The following is a 16,183-nucleotide window of genomic DNA, read 5'->3' on the forward strand; positions in this document are numbered from 1 at the left end:
TTGCATGATTTCATGCTTGACTTTTCCAAGACCTAGGGTTCAAGTTGGCTACTGGCAGAGCAGGGCCTACACCCTAGGTCTCCAGACTGAACCCAGAGGTGAAATTGAGACATGGCTCCAGGCCCTCTTGCTAGAGCTGGGGCCACCCAGCCTGGTCAGAGATGAGGGAGAGTTCAGAGGGAACTCATGGAGAGTTCCCGCCATGGGAACTTATTACAATGACAATGGTAATGAAAACAACAGCTAACGTTATTGAGCACCCTCTATGAGCCAGGCACTGTTGTAGGTGTTTAATATAAGTTCATTTGCTCTTCACAACCACACAGTGGATACTATTATTATAGGCTGAGGAAACTGAAGCGCGGAACAACAGTACAGCTGAATATACACAACTATAGGTTTCCATCAGATCCGTCCTGTGCTCTCTCACTCTCTCCCATTGCTTGGGTTAGAGTATTTGCTTGTCTGTGAAATCGCGCACAGCGCAAGGGCCTCGGGGTCGTTGCCTTCCCGGGACTGGAGGGGGCGCCCCAGAGCGCAGGCGCGGGGCGGGGCGGGCGGGCAGAGGGAGGAAGCAGGGATTGGGTGGAAGAGAGCTGAAACCTAATAGCGGAAGTCCCGCCCATCCCGGGTGAAACTTCCGGCTCCAACGGCTTGGGGTTTATGCTGACGGAGCGGAGCGAGCAGCGCCAGGATGGTGCTGCTGGAGAGTGAGCAGGTATAGCCAGAGTTGGCAGGCTGAGGGACCGATACTGTTTGGGGCTTAGCTCGGGACCTCTGTCTCCTTCTGCGGGAGGGACTGGGACTTGACGAGGCGGGGGGCGGGTGGGGGGTTGGAGTTGCCTAACGGGGCCGGGCTTCTTGTGTTCCAGTTCCTGACGGAGCTGACCAGGCTCTTCCAGAAGTGCCGGTTGTCGGGCAGCGTGTTCATCACCCTGAAGAAGTGTAAGCAGCTGTGGATGCAGGAAGGCCGGAAGGGAGCTGGGAGGCCGAGCGATGCCCCGGCCCGGGTACCCAGTGACTGGGAGCCACAGGCAGAGTCTGTCTGCCGCGCGTCCCCGCCTTCCCGTACCTTCCTACACCTGGTACTGGCACATTCAGGGCTGAGGGGCCGGAGAGTATTGGGGATTGTGGCTGGTGCGGCCCCCAGCACTTAGCCACCTAAGTCAGTTCCGGTTCCAGTGGGCCCTAAGCATGTCAGGGCTCGTATTTTTGTCAAGGATCCCAAACCGCGCCATGATTAGTGAGATTTAGTCTGCTTTGATATTACGGTGTTCCCATCGTGGAAGTGGCAAGTAGGTTCCCAAAGTGTGGGCAAGGCGTCTGTAATAGCAGATAATGTGGTTAACAGAACTAGATCAGTGGAGGTGGATTAGGTATCCTCTTGGAATCTTTCTCCTACTTTTTAATTCTTCATCTACCTGTTAACCACATCTGTGGCTGTGTTCACCGGGATGTATTTTTCATGCAGATGATGGTCGAACTAAACCCATTCCAAGGAAGGGTTCTGTGGAGGGCTTTGAGCCCTCAGACAACAAGTGTCTGTTAAGAGCTACTGATGGGAAAAAGAAGATCAGCACTGTGGTGAGTTCGATTCCTAATACTCCTAATTTTGGAGTTTAAAGACTTGAATTTAACTTGAGGGGTATATCTGAACCAGTTTTTTTTTTTTTTTTTTTAAGTTATTAAATAATGCCTGGTGTGTAGCTCCCCAGCTGTTTTGGGATCAGGGTCTTCTTTTATTACCTTAGTAATAGAAAACCCCAAAGCAAAATTAAAACGAAGAAGGTAGAAGCCAAACACTTGTTAGAAATAAAATTAGCATATTGGTCCTTACTCAGAGTAGCACTGTTAAGGAGCAGTTGGCATATTTGATTCCTTATTCCTTTACTGTGCTGGGCCTTCAGTGAACAGCTTCTTGGTATCAGATGCTTTTACTTTTAAGCTGATTGTTCATTTATCGTTGTGGTTCATGTACCAAACATGTATTATATTAGGCTTTGTATTTGAGGGCATATGATTTAGTCAAGAGTCCTAGTAGTATTCCCTTTCAAAGTGGAAGTTGAATATGGCAAAGCAAGAGACTGCTTGGATTCCAAATGAATACTTCTTTATTCTGCTGGGGCAGAACCAGACCTGCCCTCTAATCACATCAGCATAGGATATTCATGAGAATGTATGCCATAATTAGTTGATATCTCCCATTACCAGTTATCTTGAGAAGACTTCTACAGTAAAGCAAGCTTATGTGGCTTTTAAAAATAAAGTTGGGTGTCATGAAATACGGAAAACTAAGGAGTCTTCAGAGGTAGAATTTCTTTTGTTGTGGTAGCTTGCAATTTGCTTAAATGGGCCTGAATTAATGGTAGGTTTAAAATAAGATGGGGAGGGAGTAATTTAAAAGTATCTTGCACAAAAGATTAAGTCCTTTGACGTCTCTCAGAGCCCTGAGAAAAAGTCAGTGCCATGTGTGTAAGAGATTTCAACAGAGGCAAGAGGCATAGCTTCTTAAGGAGCCCACTTCCGCCTCTTTCCCACCTTGGTACAATTCTCAAGGTGCAGGGCTACTTTGCTTGTTCCTCAGGCAGAGGAAAGTGGAGTAGAAAAATAGCTTTTAGTGTATTATGACCCCTGCAATTGGAAAGAAATATTTTTAAAGATTAGGATGTTGTCTTCACGAGGCTTTTGAGTTGTTATTGGGTGAGGCAGATGATTCCTATGTGGATAACAGGGGTGACCTTTTCCCCATTCTTTTCCAGGTGAGCTCCAAAGAAGTGAATAAGTTTCAGATGGTGAGTGTCTGGTGTTCTCTGTGTCTACTTTCTCAGGGCAAGAGTCAGCATAATAATTAACACCGGCTTAAGATTGCTATTTAGGTTCACTGCTCTCCTGTGATGTTTTACCAGTAGTTTACAAGCTACTAGGCTGTGAATTTTACTTTCAACGCTGATATTGTCTTTTTTAGCTAGATTTTGTTGTCTTACGCTTCAGATATGCTCTATGTATAGTATAGCTGAATAAGAAGTTGCCTGTAGTTTTCCATGTTTGCTTAAAAAAAAAGTAAAAAGGGCTTTCCTGGTGGCTCAGTGGTTGAGAGTCCGCCTGCCGATGCAGGGGACACGGGTTCGTGCCCCGGTCCGGGAGGATCCCACATGCCGCGGAGCGGCTAGGCCCATGAGCTATGGCCGCTGAGCCTGCACGTCTGGAGCCTGTGCTCCGCAACGGGAGAGGCCACAACAGTGAGAGGCCCGCGTACCGCAAAAAAAAAAAAAAAGTAAAAAACATGCAGCTCACTAGTGGGTGTTGCAGAAGCTGCTATAATGTGAGGGTGTTTTCCTTACACCATTTTCCTTAGGATACAAGTATCCCCATGGTACTATATGCTTTATCAGATAGGCTTTCTGATTTTGGCTACCCTAAATCCATTATGGAAGCACAGCAGATGCTCCATCAATTTGCAACTCTTCCCACTAAGGTCATGCTCTGTGTCTTTTAGGCTTATTCAAACCTATTGAGAGCTAACATGGATGGGCTGAAGAAGAGGGACAAAAAGAGCAAGAGTAAGAAGAGCAAAGCAGCGCAGTGAAGGGCACTGGCTTTCCCGCTTTCACCAGTTAACCACTGAATTGCTATTTTTCCTTTGGTTTTTACTTTTGGCCACAAAGCTGGGTTTCTGATTCCCCTACAATAACTGTTTTCATGTGAGATTAGGGTCATTTTTGGATGGAAGAAGGGCTGCAGTGTTTACAGGGTAGTTACAAGAAGCCAGTTTATTTTATATCTGGCTAAGTGGTTTGTGTTGTATGGTTGTATGTTTCTGGATAATAGTTTACAGTCTCTGTAGCCGTCTGTGAAGAGCAATGTATCATTAAACCTGTATTTATCAGTACTGACCATCTTTTATTCCTTTTCCCATCCCATAAAAAGTTTCTGGCAATAGCTCCTCATTCTGGAATGACTGATTATGAATAGGCTTTAGGCCCTGTCTGATGAGTTACTGGAATTGAAACCTGACAATTTTATAAAAAGTTGTGTTATTTCGTTGGTATTTTTCCCAACTTGGCTATATAATTTTATCATCATTGTTCCTTTAACAAATTTGAATGAGTTCTCATAGCCACATGAGAGTTTGCTTAACCAAACTAAGGATAAGCCTATTACAAAATCATCAAGAATAAAGATTCCAAGTTAATGATGATATTTGATTTCTTTCTTTATGCCCTTTATTTTGGACATTTTCATGTGCTCAGTGTATAGGGCTGAGAAGAACAAGGCTGTTTTCTTGTGTTCTAGCTCCATAAAACCTTTAGTGCTAATAGATTTGCAATTAAAAAAGCAACAGATATATGAAAACATTTATTATATTCAAAAGATAAATTTATAATATATTACACATGAAAAACCTACAAAGCTCAACTCTGTAGGACAGCTTCTTAGAACGTAAAGCTAATTTAAAACAATGAATGTACAACATTTTATAGTATAAGCGCCTGTCTGTTTGAACAATGTAATGATCGTTCTTTAGGATTAAAATAAGATTCTGTAGTAGTCATCTCTGTAGCTATACAGGAACAGCACAGACACCCTGCAAAAGAAGGGAGAAGACAGGATCAGTATAATAATGGTAGAGAACAGAGTTGATAAATTATTTTTAGAACACTTAACTGTAGGAGTTTTGCGTAATCAACAACAATATGGAAGGCCAGTCACTAAAAACATTACATAAGTTTTAGAGAAGCTGTGACTGGCAAGGGTCCACAGTATAAGGGTCTACACAAGGAGCCCACCATTCACCTCACAGGCTTTGTTGTTTCCTTTTAAGTGAATGATAACATGAACAACTGGCAAGGGGACATAAAACAAAGTAGTCACACTTGTTTTCGTTCATTTAAATGTTTCTAGGAGTTACCTGGGTGATTAAAAATTATAACTGGTGCAGAAAAAGCATTTGAAAAAATTATAACTGGGATAGGTGCTACTGGGACCACTGCGTTTTGTTATTGACAAGATCATGACTGTGAATCACGGTCCTGATTACCAGTTGCAGTTCTAATGTAGCAACTTATTAGCCATCTAACCTCAACATGACAATAAGATATTTGTCACTTTAAAACCCCTCCTTGGAAAAAGACCCCAGAAACCAAAAAAACCCTCTTTGAGTTTTAACCCATGTTGAAACCTGCAATGCCTAAGTGATAACTTACTTTTTTTCTACTTTGATGTTATAAATTTCATCACAGACTAATTTGAGGTATCTTTGCTTTGGCAGGCGTGACAGCAGCTGCTTCACAGTTGTGTTAAATGCCTGTTCATCAGCATCCCACTAGGAAAAAAACAGATACGACTTAACAACAGATACTAGGGTTTATTAAAACTGGTTTTTTCTGGGTCACTGATGAAATGTCAATGCCATTCCCCCCTTTAAGTATACTGAAAAGATCAGTTACAGGGAGAGAGAACTAATGGGGAGACTTCTAGGGTTCTTCCTTTGAAGCATCGAGTTTCTTTACAAGACCAGTTTACTAGATCCTGACTAACAGTGCTGCAGCCCCAGTGTGCTCATGTGACTTTATACCAGTTATTTCTGCCAACTGTTGACTTTCTGTGAAATGGAGATACCACCTCTGATATATACCCATTTGAGTGGCTCATAAAGCAGTAAATTCCCCGTATATGCTTACTTACCAGACAACAGAATACTAGTGGGGAGGGGAAACAGGGAAGGGGGAAGTCAGCTTATAAAAGAAGCTACAAGGATATATTGTACAGCACAGGGAATATAGCCAATATTTTATATAAATGGAGAATAACCTTTAAAAAACAAAATGCAGTATGAGATGTTAGCTCTGGGGCAAAGTTCATTTTTCATCTAACTTAATCTGTGACTAAACCACTCTGGATAGACAAAAACATTCTTTGGTATGACATTGCAAAAATCACCTGTAGTTATTCTTACAGTTGGACATTCTTATAGCAAAGGTAAGTATTTACATTTTTTTAAAGTTCAATTAGGCTATTCGATAATAAGGGTATGTACCTGTTATAAAAAAAAAAAGCATATGAAAAAGGACCTAAATTTAATTTTTACGAAAAGATCTTCCATGTAGTTCTAGTTCTGCAAATGAGCTTCCCTAGTTGGAATGAAGGTTTGCAGAAGCGGCATAGTATAGTGGGTAAGAACATAGATTTCACTAGTCTGCCTAAGTTCATATACTGGCTCTGCAACTTCCTAGTTAGGTGAATTTCAGTAAGATATCTAACCTGTCTGCCTCCCATTCTCCATAAAACGTAAAATGATTCCATTTATCTGTAAAATGGGGATCTGTAAGTAGGTAACATACGTATCCCTTGGGGTTGTTGTGATTAAATGAGTTAATATTTGTAAAGTGCTTAGAACAAGGCCTGCCACAGCCTGACACACAGTAAAAGCACTAGGTGTTTGTTAAAATCATCTCTGAAATTTAAAAAAAGTCACTAGAAAAGTGATTCCCTCAAAATTTGATTTAGCAATACATATGTCACATAAAAGGAACAATGTTACCAGATTCCTGGAACTGCCAGGAAAATACCTAATATCACTAAGAAAATAATGCCATTTTCAACTTTCTTTTGGCAAATCAACAGCTTCGGGATTTCAAAGGCCGTAATGCAGAAGAGTTCATCTTGCTTACCTCTAATGATAGAAACTGTAAGATTGTTTCTTTGGGTAGATCCACCTGTTGATACACAAAAATGTACATCATGTCAGGGAACCTAGGCAGCACATACTGACTTGTGCCTATGGTGTCACTTTGGATGGAGCAACATGAATGGGATGCTCCCGTGCTTACTGAACTGGACAGTGATGCGATCTCAGCGCTGGTGAACTAATACTCCCAGGCCCCACACATCACACCCCAAAGGTTTGACACTGCTCTCTGCAAAGGCCTGAAACATTTAGAAAAATGATGATTTTCGTGTTCAGTCCCCTTCCCCCCAATCTTTCAGAGGAAGAAACTAGGAGAAACGGGCCTGCATCCCAGTGCTGCTAACACTGAGCAAAAAAACAGCCCTGACCTCTGAGGAAACTACTTTGACAGTATGGACAAAAGCCATCCTCAAAAAGCTAAAGAAAGTGACTTACAGCCAAAATTTCAATTTCACTGCTTTTCTGATGCAAGTTAGCAAGGGAGGTCTGAAGTCGGGTTTGTACCTAAGAAGAAGAAAGCATGTTAGAATTCAGAACCTGTCAAACCAAGCCATCTTTCTTGCCATTTCATTTCTTATTCTAGGAAACAATCACAGGTGACAAACCAAAGCCTAGAAGGGATCCCAAATATTATATAAGGACTTGCTCTTAATCCACCTCAGAAAGGTGAGTGTCCAGCCTATTATAATCTCAGGGGAAATGGGATTTTTATAGCCTATCTTGATCATTTGTTTACTAATCCACCTAGCTGCTTATTTCTTTATAATTTTGAAATGAACCTAATAAAAGCTCAGTACTGTAAAATAGTGCATGTGGAAGCAGGGAGATTTTAGTATTAAGCTAAATTTAGAAAAAGGGGACAATGACAGCAATGAGAACATGGAACTGAAATATGGTAGAAAGATATGAAAAACAAGTTTCTACCCAACATCCTGAGAAACAGCCAGAAAAGCTAACAAAATGAGGTAACTCGATCTTTTGTATTTCAATCTAATTACATTCCTAAATAATGACTGCTCTCTTCATACCTTCTTCCCAAATGAGGCCAGTGTCCTGCCTCTGCTCATTAGCCTTGTCCTGCACTTCCCTTCCCACTGTCCCTCCCATTTGGAACACCCCCATCTTCCCTCCCTGCCTATTTAAATCCTTCAGGGATCACCTCCACGAAGCCCTTCTTGATCATCCATGCAAACACTGATCTTTGTCTCTCCCCCATGTCTGTAGCACACTCTAACAATCATTCAGTGTACTTATTAATTCAGCATCCTATTACTGATTTCCTTCTGTTTTCCAACTATATAATGCATATGCTTCGGAGGTTATAAACTCTTCAAGGACTGGGGCCCTGTCAGGTCTTTTCTATTTTACCTGGCACTTAGCACAGAATCAGGCAAATAGCAGATATCAAAAACATGTATGTAGTGAGAAACCTGGCCCAAGTCTTGTGGTAGATCTCTTCTGCTTTGTTATTTACAACAAAACCAAACAAACCCCATCTGTTATTAGAGCCGGATCACAAAGTTTTTGTTTGGATCCAGTAATTCTGACAACAGCTGCATCTAGGTGCCCACAGTGTACACTGACGCCTCTTTGGAGGACAAATGGGGCAGAATCCTGGCACATTACCAGAGATGCTCTGTGTTGATGGAATTTTCAGAAGTCACCAAGTTCAGGAAGTGGAAAGAAAAACATTTCCAGGAAACTGTTTCTTTTCCTCTCCTGTTCTCTTCCTCCTTTGTAGCTCACATTAGAAAGCCAAGGAAACTCTGACCATATACCTGAGTTTCATACCGCCTCCTAGCGCTGGCTGACAGCTTCTCTGGGGCTACCACGCTCACAATGGGAAAAACTGTTGCTCCATGGATTTCAAACAAACCTGAAACAGACAGTTTTAGCTGTTATGGCCTCATCTGGTCCCACTTTCTATAACACACCACAGAGATGGCAGAGATGATTAGAATCCACTCGGGAGTGATTCTGTGGACTGGGTTGTGTCTGAGCTTTGTGTTCTATCTCTGCAACTGCCTGCACTTGACCAGAAGGAGCCCAGAACCCCACCCAACCCCCAGCAGTTCTGACACTTCTGTCAAGATCACCAGCCTTCTCTCCTCAGGTGGGAGGTGACAAAGGCATAGAGAGAGGCAGCATGAGCCAAACCTCATGAACCTAAGAAAAAAATCAAACAGTATTTCCCAAACTCTAATACTTCTTTAAATTCCTCAAAGCATTTGAAATCTGATGGTAGCACAAAGTCTGCTAACAGAAATGGACCCAGAAGACCCAATTCTGTTAAAAGCCAAGTATGTCTTCTCGTGGACTTCACTGGGACATTTCTTTTTCAGTCAGTTTGACAGATCTGGTGAAACTAAAGGCGTAACTATCACCACTGTTCCCTCTTGGCTTTCATGAAAACAAATGTATATAGTGTCTTTCTCCAAGGCATTTCAAAATGCTTTTCTTCAATCTTCCATATGGGGAAAATATATCTACATTTGACCTATATAATAAACTGAATCAAAGGAAGATTAAACCACTTGTAAAAATAAGACAGATATATCAGGACCAAAAGAGTCACCAAACTCCCAGTGGTTTTATCATTTTCTAGAATGTGGGTTTCAAACGGATAAATTCCATTTGGTATAACTAACTGTATATGTTACTTTAAGAGTATATTTCTGAGGCAGTGAGTTAGCCACAGTCATAAGTATTTAGAGCAAAAACACACACACACACATACACACACATACACACACACACACACACACACACACACACACACACACACACACACACAAGCATTATGTTTAGGTTACAATTAGTAATTATACCTGAAGCATTAGAAAATGACCCCTTCAGATTTTGTACTGCAAGATTATCGGAAGCTTCTCTAAAAACAAGCAAACAAAAACAATCAGAATAAACAGTCATTAAGACAAAACAACACAGATAATTTACAGTGAGCTATACTTAGAGGGAGGCTTTTTTCTATTAAATATAAAAAAAGTTAATAAATATTGGTTATTAGTGGAGGAAAAACAAAAACAAAAAAATTTGCACTTAATTATGCTTTTGGTTAAGAGCAAATAAAAATTATCAAGGCTGTCACTTCAAATTAACATTCTAGAGACAACATTCTGATTTATTCAGCTGGGTGTGAAGTACTGGCTCAACATAAGAAGCTAATTTCAATGAAATATAATGGGTGTTCTTTCTGCTCCCCTCACAATACAAGGAAACATTAGCAATGCCCCGCCTTCATTATGGCAGCAACCTTGGTGATCACCCACAGGAGAACATTTAGTAATTGAGATTCTTTCAAAAGCTGTTGAATGGATGTTCTTTCAAAGACTGAATTAATTTATAGCCTTTGAGAGACATAATAGCACTCTATCTTGGGAAAACAGGGAAATAAACATTCACATGGAGGAAAGATTTTAAAACTTTCCCTGCTAAAACTAAATCCCATCTGGCCTGTTAAGTGTCTTAATGATGTTTGCCTGTACTATTACTAATAGTCACTATTAATTAGTTGACTATTTTTTGTTTTTCCTTCTAAACCTCTGCCTTTGATTTGGATTCTTAATCCTAATACCTAGTGACTTCAACAACATTATATTCTCTTAGAAAAAGCCTGATGGTGAATGTAGTCAAGCTAGGTGCATATGCGCAGGGTCAGGGGCCGGGGACAGAGAAGCAAGCAAGCAGGAACATTTATTTTATATAAGCCAGGATTTCTCTGTCTTGGCACTATTGACATTTTGGGCCAGGTAACTCTTTGTTGGGGTGGGGGTGGGGGGTCAGTCCTCTGCACTACAGGATGTCTAACAGCATCCCTGGTCCCTGCTAGATACCAGCAGCACCTCCCGTTTAACAGCCAAAAATGCTGTCTCCAAACATGGCCAAATGTCCCCTGAGGGGCAAAACTCCTGCTGGTTGAGAATCACGGATATAAGCCAAAAAAAGTAGAGTACTGTATTTTCTGATTATGAGCATAAATACAGGAGTTACAAATATATAGAAAAGCTTAAGGGAAATTAAGATCCCTTCTAATCCCACTAACCAGAAATAACTATAATTTAAAAATTTGGTCCATCATTCCACACATTCTTCTATGTATGGGCTATATATTTTGGTTGAAACAAAAATGGGATCATATCATACATCTTATTTGTGGACACCCTTCCTTGTAATAAACTCAGCTTTACCATAATAATCATTTTTAAAGGCTGCACAGTATTTCACTATATTTACTGTAATTAGAACAGTCTTCTATGATATTGGGATACTATAAGTGAGAGTCTCAAAGTGTGGTCCAGAGACCCCTGGAAGCCCCTGAGATCCTTTCACAGGGTATCTGCAACATCAAAATTATTTTTGCAATAATCCTAAAATGTTAACTATCCTTTTTATTCTTATCCTCTCATTAATGTGTGATGGACTTTTCCAGAGACTACAGGATGTGTGATATCACTACAGACTGAATGCAGAAACAGACAAGACAATATAGTTTCTTCTACTAAAGCATTAGAGATTACAAAAATGTAAAACAATGCATTAACAATATCTGCAAAAATGTGAAACAATGCCACTCTTTCTTACTACATTTATTTTGTTTTTGGAGAATAGTTATTTTGCATTAAAAATGTTATGTAGGTTTGCATGTAATGAGTTTGTTATTTAAAATAAGTATTTTAAAAATGTTTACATTTTAATTTCTAACATAGAAATTATTGATAGATATCATCCACATAAACAAAGCTCTTTGGGGTCCTCAAATAATTTTTAAGGGTATAAAGGGGTTCTGAAACCAAAAAGTTTGAGAACTGCTATTATAAACAGTGCCTTGATAGACATCTTTGTACGTATCCCTATGGAATAATTTTACTATAAATTCCTAAAGTGGAATTGCTGGGTCAATTTTTTTTTTTTAAAGTTTTAGTTTTTAGGCTTTTAACTTTGTTAAATTCCTATCCAGAGAGTTGAACCAATTTGCATTCCTATGATGAGTATGTGAGATCTTTTCCTAGAATATTATAATTTCCCAGAATATTAGATCTTTCAAAACCACTGACAAAACACTACTGAAATTCACTGATTAACAGACCAAATAAGATAATGGCAGATAGATTTTGGTTCCTTAGGCTTTTCAAAATGATAAAATTTTTTTTTGACATGTTATGAAGGACAAACGTTGAAAGTCAGTTATGAGTAGTCTTACATAGGGGGTCATATACTTAAACTGCTGAGTTATTCAGAAGCAATAGAATGGTTCAATAAAAGTTATCCTGACCCATCTTTATTTCCCAAAAGGATCAAACTGACTTTTAAAATAAATGTATGGTAATTCTAGATAGGCAGTTGCAGCTGGTTTTCTGGGTTTCTGTTTACTAAGTTACCTGGTAGTCCTCTCATCACTGACTTTAGTCCTCAGTTTCTGCACAACATGGTCCACGAGATCAGACTCCAGCACACGTTTCTCTGTTTGCCTTTCCTTCTCAAAAGACTTAACCTTAAAAAGAATGAAACAGATCCATCATTTCTGAAGCCAACAGGCTGAAGAGTACTATAGTAAGTCTACTAAGTCAACAGTTTAGGTTGATGGCTGTTAAACCAGGGGGTGATATTGCTCCCCACAGGACATCTGGCAATGATTAGAGACACCTGTAGTTGTGACAGCTGAGGGGGGCGCTACTGGCATCTAGTGGGTAGATGCTAGGGATGCTGCTAAACATCCTACAACGCACAAGACAGCAGCCCCACAAAGAAGTATCTAGCCCCAAATGTCAAAATGTGGCTGCTGAGAAACCCTGGTCTAGATCAGAATAGCTTATTATAGATGACAGAATTTAAAAAAAAAAAAAAAAAAGGCCAAGACGAACCAGCTCCTATTTCATTTGATTCTTTCACATATTTTCCCTCTTAGGCTGCTGAGGAAACCCTGTCTTGAACAGAATAGCTTATTATAGAAGACAGAATTTAAAAAAAAAAAAAAAAAAAGGCCAAGACGAACCAGCTCCTATTTCATTTGATTCTTTCACATATTTTCCCTCTTAAACATCCTCGGGTCAGTCACCAAGGTTTCTACAACTCCTTGCCCCCTCCTTTCCAAGCCCTAGTCCAGTCATCCCACTTTTACAGTGCCTATCTTTTCATCTTCACTCCCATGGCCAACACCCTGCCTTGGCTTGGGATAGCCTGATATTCTGCCCTCAGCTACCCCATCTCCAATTTTCCCTCACTCCATTCCATGCTACATATCCCTGCAGATGAATTTTTCTCATATACACCCTGATGTCCCCTTCTGTCCAAAAACATACACTGGCTCCCCACTAACTGCTAAATCAAGTCCAAATTCCTTGGTTGGGCATTCTGGCTCTCCTTGCTCTAGCTAGAACCATTCTCTCCTGCTGAAGTGCCCTTCTCCACAATCCTGCTTCACCTCAAATGGACTAATCAAGGTAATACCAGAAGAGTTCTCTGCTGGCCTGCCTCTATCTTTGGGACAATTCTACTGAAAGAACTACATTACCATTGCTATTCCTTTGCTTAAAAGGCCTTTTTAGCACGTACCTATATCCTGCCCATCCACGAGGGTCCAGCATTAATCCCACCTCCATTCTGAAGACTTCCCTGCTACCTCTATAGTAACCTCTCAGGCTGACGAAAACCTCAGAGAACTTTCCTGTTGGACTCTCATGGCATTGAGCATTTTCGAGCTCACAATCGTGCATGAACGTCTTCTGTTCCCTGCTGGATTATAGGAGCCTTGACAGCAGGACCTGTGGCTTAAATGTCCCTGCATCCATCGTGGCCCTAAATTCAATCCCTCGTACACTGTGAATGCTTAATACTGCACTTGCTAAGTGGGTGAATGAAGTGATGTCTTGCTCTTCAAATATGAAGATGAAGCTATCGACCCACCACTAACAGAGGCAGAAGAGTCAAAAGAGCTGGATGGGCTGGAACAATGTACTAAAATGAACAACATCACATTTAACAGTGATAAATATGAAGTCCTGTCATCAAGCCTCATTGTAGAAGGCTGGTCAGACATGGTGAGGACTGTGAAAAGGCCAGTGGGTTTTAGTTGATGATAAATTCAGGATGAGCCAAAAGAACTGCATGGTTGCTAAAGTTAGTTCACTTGTAGGCTGTATTAGGAGAAATATGTTATCTAGGTTGAGGGAGGTAACAGACCCTCCTCATTTAGTCAGAACATGCTTAGAGCACTCTGTAGAATTCTAGTATCACATTTAAGGACAGACATTGACAAAGTTAAGTGTGTCTAGAGGAGGTTAACTAGGAGGGTCAAGGATTTGGAAATCACATTATGAGGAATGGCTTAAGTAACTGGAATGTTTAAACCAGAAAAGAGGACACTTAAAGTGTCATGGCAGTGGTCTCCTAAAATTTATGTGATGGTAGTAAGAGAAGGAGGAAGAATTAGACTTGTTACTTTGACCATTCTGGAGGACAGAACTAGGACCAGTGAATGTAAATTTGGGGAAGCAGATTCTGATTCAAGTTTTAAAAATTTGCTAATCATTATAGCAGTGGGTTATGATGCTGGAATTATCCAGCAGAGGCTAGACGATCATCTTTTGGTAATATTACAGGAACAATCACTGCTCTGGAAGGGGCTTGATCGGTAGGACTTAGGGTCATTTATGATTTTGTGACTAACAAGCAGACTAGTAGTGGGGACTTACAAATCTTCCCATGAAGAAGTAACTACTGTAACAACTGCCTTTCTGCCTTAAACAACTAGAAAACCAGACAAAATATATAAACAATGTTTTTCAGACATTGGACAACAACCAGTGGAGGACTGTTATCCTGAGAGGAGGGAAACAAACAAAGTGAGTCTACAAGTGCCCCAGATTACCGTGTTGAGGAAGTCTGCAGATGGCAGGGCAGGGAGGAGGAGGCTAAACAGAGGCTAGGAGTCTTGCCGAGCTGGGGAGACTGTAGTTTAGGGAGGCCACGATGGCTAGCTAGAAACTGTGGGGCAGAGGACTGAAGAGGAGGGAGCTACACACAGAGAAAGAAAGATTTCTGAAGCTATGTAGAGAAGTCCACTCACATCTTTGAAACAGAAGTGATCTGTGCATGGGTGAGAGGGAACTATCCAAGGCTGGGGAAACAACCAGCAGACATGAGTAGGCATAATAATTTCTGAAATCCACAGGGCCAGGAATAGTTCTTGTTCTTACCAGAGTAGAGAGACCTCATGACACAGGCAGAATCCTCCAAAGGGCATTGCCTTTGGAGTGGGGCTAAATTAAACCTAGACTAAAGGCTGCCCGGGCCCTGCCCTAACAAAACTTAAAGTCAAGCCTAGAAAGGGTCAAAAAGAATCCAAGGATCTTAACTACATCCCAGAACAGAGTCCAACAGTATTTACAGGAACATAAGAAAACCCAGCACCAAAAAATGTAAAATTCATAATGTCCAACAACCAACCAAAAAATACTGGGCATAGAAAGTAGAAGGAAAATACAACTCATAACCAGGAGAAACATCAATAGACAGAAACGACCCGAAATGTCAAGATGATGGAATTAAAAATGACTATTATAAATCTTATAAAGAATATAAAGGAAACAAGAACCATGATGAGGAGAGAAATGGAAGACATTAAAAAAAAGACACAAATGTAACTTGTACAGATGAAAAAACTACAATATCTGAAATAAGAAATGCACTGTATGGGATTAATAGCAGATAAGATATTACAGAAAACATAAGTGAATGATCCAGAATAAAGCATAGAGAGTGAGAAAAAACAAACAAAACCCACCAAAAACAGAGCCTCAATGAGGTGTGGGGCAAGAGCAAATGATTAACATACTATAATCAGAGTCCCAGAAGGAAAAGGGACAGAACAATATTTGAAGAAATAATGTCTGAAAAGTTTCCAAATTTGATGAAAGCTATAAATCTACAGTTCAAATCTACAGTTCAAATCTACAGTTCTAATACCAAGTAATAGAACATAAAGAGTATCACACTGAGGCACGTCATATTCAAATTGCAGTAAACCAATGACAAAAGAAAATCTTAAAAAGGTGCCAGAAAATAAAAAGAAACATTATATACAGAGGATCAATGCAGACTTTTAAACAGAAACTATCAGGTCAGAAAACAATAAAACCTGTGTTCAAAGTGCAAAAAGAAAAAAATGTAAATTGTGAATTCTATACACAGAAAAGTTACCTCTCAAAAATGAACGTAAAATGAAGACTTTCTCAGACCAGTAACAGTTGAGAGAACTCATTACCAGCACTAATCAGAAATATTAGGAAATTCTTCAGGCATAAAGAAAATGAAATCTGAATGATATCTTGCTGAACACAAAGGAATAAACAGTTCTAGAAATGGTAAATATAAAGGACATTCCTCCCTTTTTTTTTTTTTTTTTTTTTTTTTGCTGTACACGGGCCTCTCACCGCTGTGGCCTCTCCCGTTGCGGAGCACAGGCTCCGGACGCGCAGG

The 16,183-nt window shown here is 40.3% G+C and overlaps 2 protein-coding genes across 10 annotated transcripts in view; one reads left to right on the top strand and one right to left on the bottom strand.

The window, feature by feature from the left end:
* Nucleotides 1-630: 630 nt before the first annotated feature.
* On the top strand, nucleotides 631-11,374 carry SRP14 (signal recognition particle 14). 2 transcript variants are annotated; one of them, XM_028495496.2, is made up of 6 exons: nucleotides 646-718; nucleotides 873-945; nucleotides 1,472-1,584; nucleotides 2,760-2,792; nucleotides 7,272-7,354; nucleotides 11,136-11,374. In XM_028495496.2, exons 1-5 carry the CDS (start codon nucleotides 695-697, stop codon nucleotides 7,338-7,340), a joined length of 312 nt encoding a protein of 103 aa, XP_028351297.1. In that variant the 5' UTR covers nucleotides 646-694; the 3' UTR covers nucleotides 7,341-7,354; nucleotides 11,136-11,374. The 2 variants fall into 2 exon arrangements, with proteins under 2 accessions (XP_007111722.1, XP_028351297.1); XM_007111660.3 differs by lacking the exons at nucleotides 7,272-7,354; nucleotides 11,136-11,374 and adding an exon at nucleotides 3,497-3,889 and having other exon boundaries at nucleotides 631-718.
* EIF2AK4 (eukaryotic translation initiation factor 2 alpha kinase 4) overlaps nucleotides 4,286-16,183 on the bottom strand; it is a 119,275-nt gene continuing 107,377 nt past the window's right edge. For 6 of the 8 annotated variants that reach the window (XM_024118390.3, XM_028495493.2, XM_024118391.3 and 3 more), the window contains 7 exons: nucleotides 12,085-12,197; nucleotides 9,517-9,575; nucleotides 8,467-8,564; nucleotides 7,124-7,192; nucleotides 6,672-6,716; nucleotides 5,205-5,323; nucleotides 4,286-4,585 (listed from right to left, as the gene is read on the bottom strand). In XM_024118390.3, the coding sequence (XP_023974158.1) occupies nucleotides 4,528-4,585; nucleotides 5,205-5,323; nucleotides 6,672-6,716; nucleotides 7,124-7,192; nucleotides 8,467-8,564; nucleotides 9,517-9,575; nucleotides 12,085-12,197 (561 nt within the window). In that variant the 3' untranslated portion in view covers nucleotides 4,286-4,527. Of the gene's footprint in view, nucleotides 4,586-5,204; nucleotides 5,324-6,671; nucleotides 6,717-7,123; nucleotides 7,193-8,466; nucleotides 8,565-9,516; nucleotides 9,576-12,084; nucleotides 12,198-16,183 lie in introns of those variants that run through there. The other 2 variants (XM_028495494.2, XM_028495495.2) reach the window with 2 other exon arrangements.

This window comes from Physeter macrocephalus, chromosome 11 (assembly GCF_002837175.3).
Source record: "Physeter macrocephalus isolate SW-GA chromosome 11, ASM283717v5, whole genome shotgun sequence".
Classification (NCBI taxonomy): domain Eukaryota; kingdom Metazoa; phylum Chordata; class Mammalia; order Artiodactyla; family Physeteridae; genus Physeter; species Physeter macrocephalus.

Excerpts from the sequence above, each read along its gene's own strand:
- SRP14 (XM_007111660.3), top strand. The coding sequence starts at position 695 with ATGGTGCTGCTGGAGAGTGAGCAG. Across the intron at positions 946-1,471 it reads GTTCATCACCCTGAAGAAGT|ATGATGGTCGAACTAAACCC; the intron begins GTAAGCAGCTGT and ends TTTTTCATGCAG. Across the intron at positions 1,585-2,759 it reads AAAAGAAGATCAGCACTGTG|GTGAGCTCCAAAGAAGTGAA; the intron begins GTGAGTTCGATT and ends ATTCTTTTCCAG.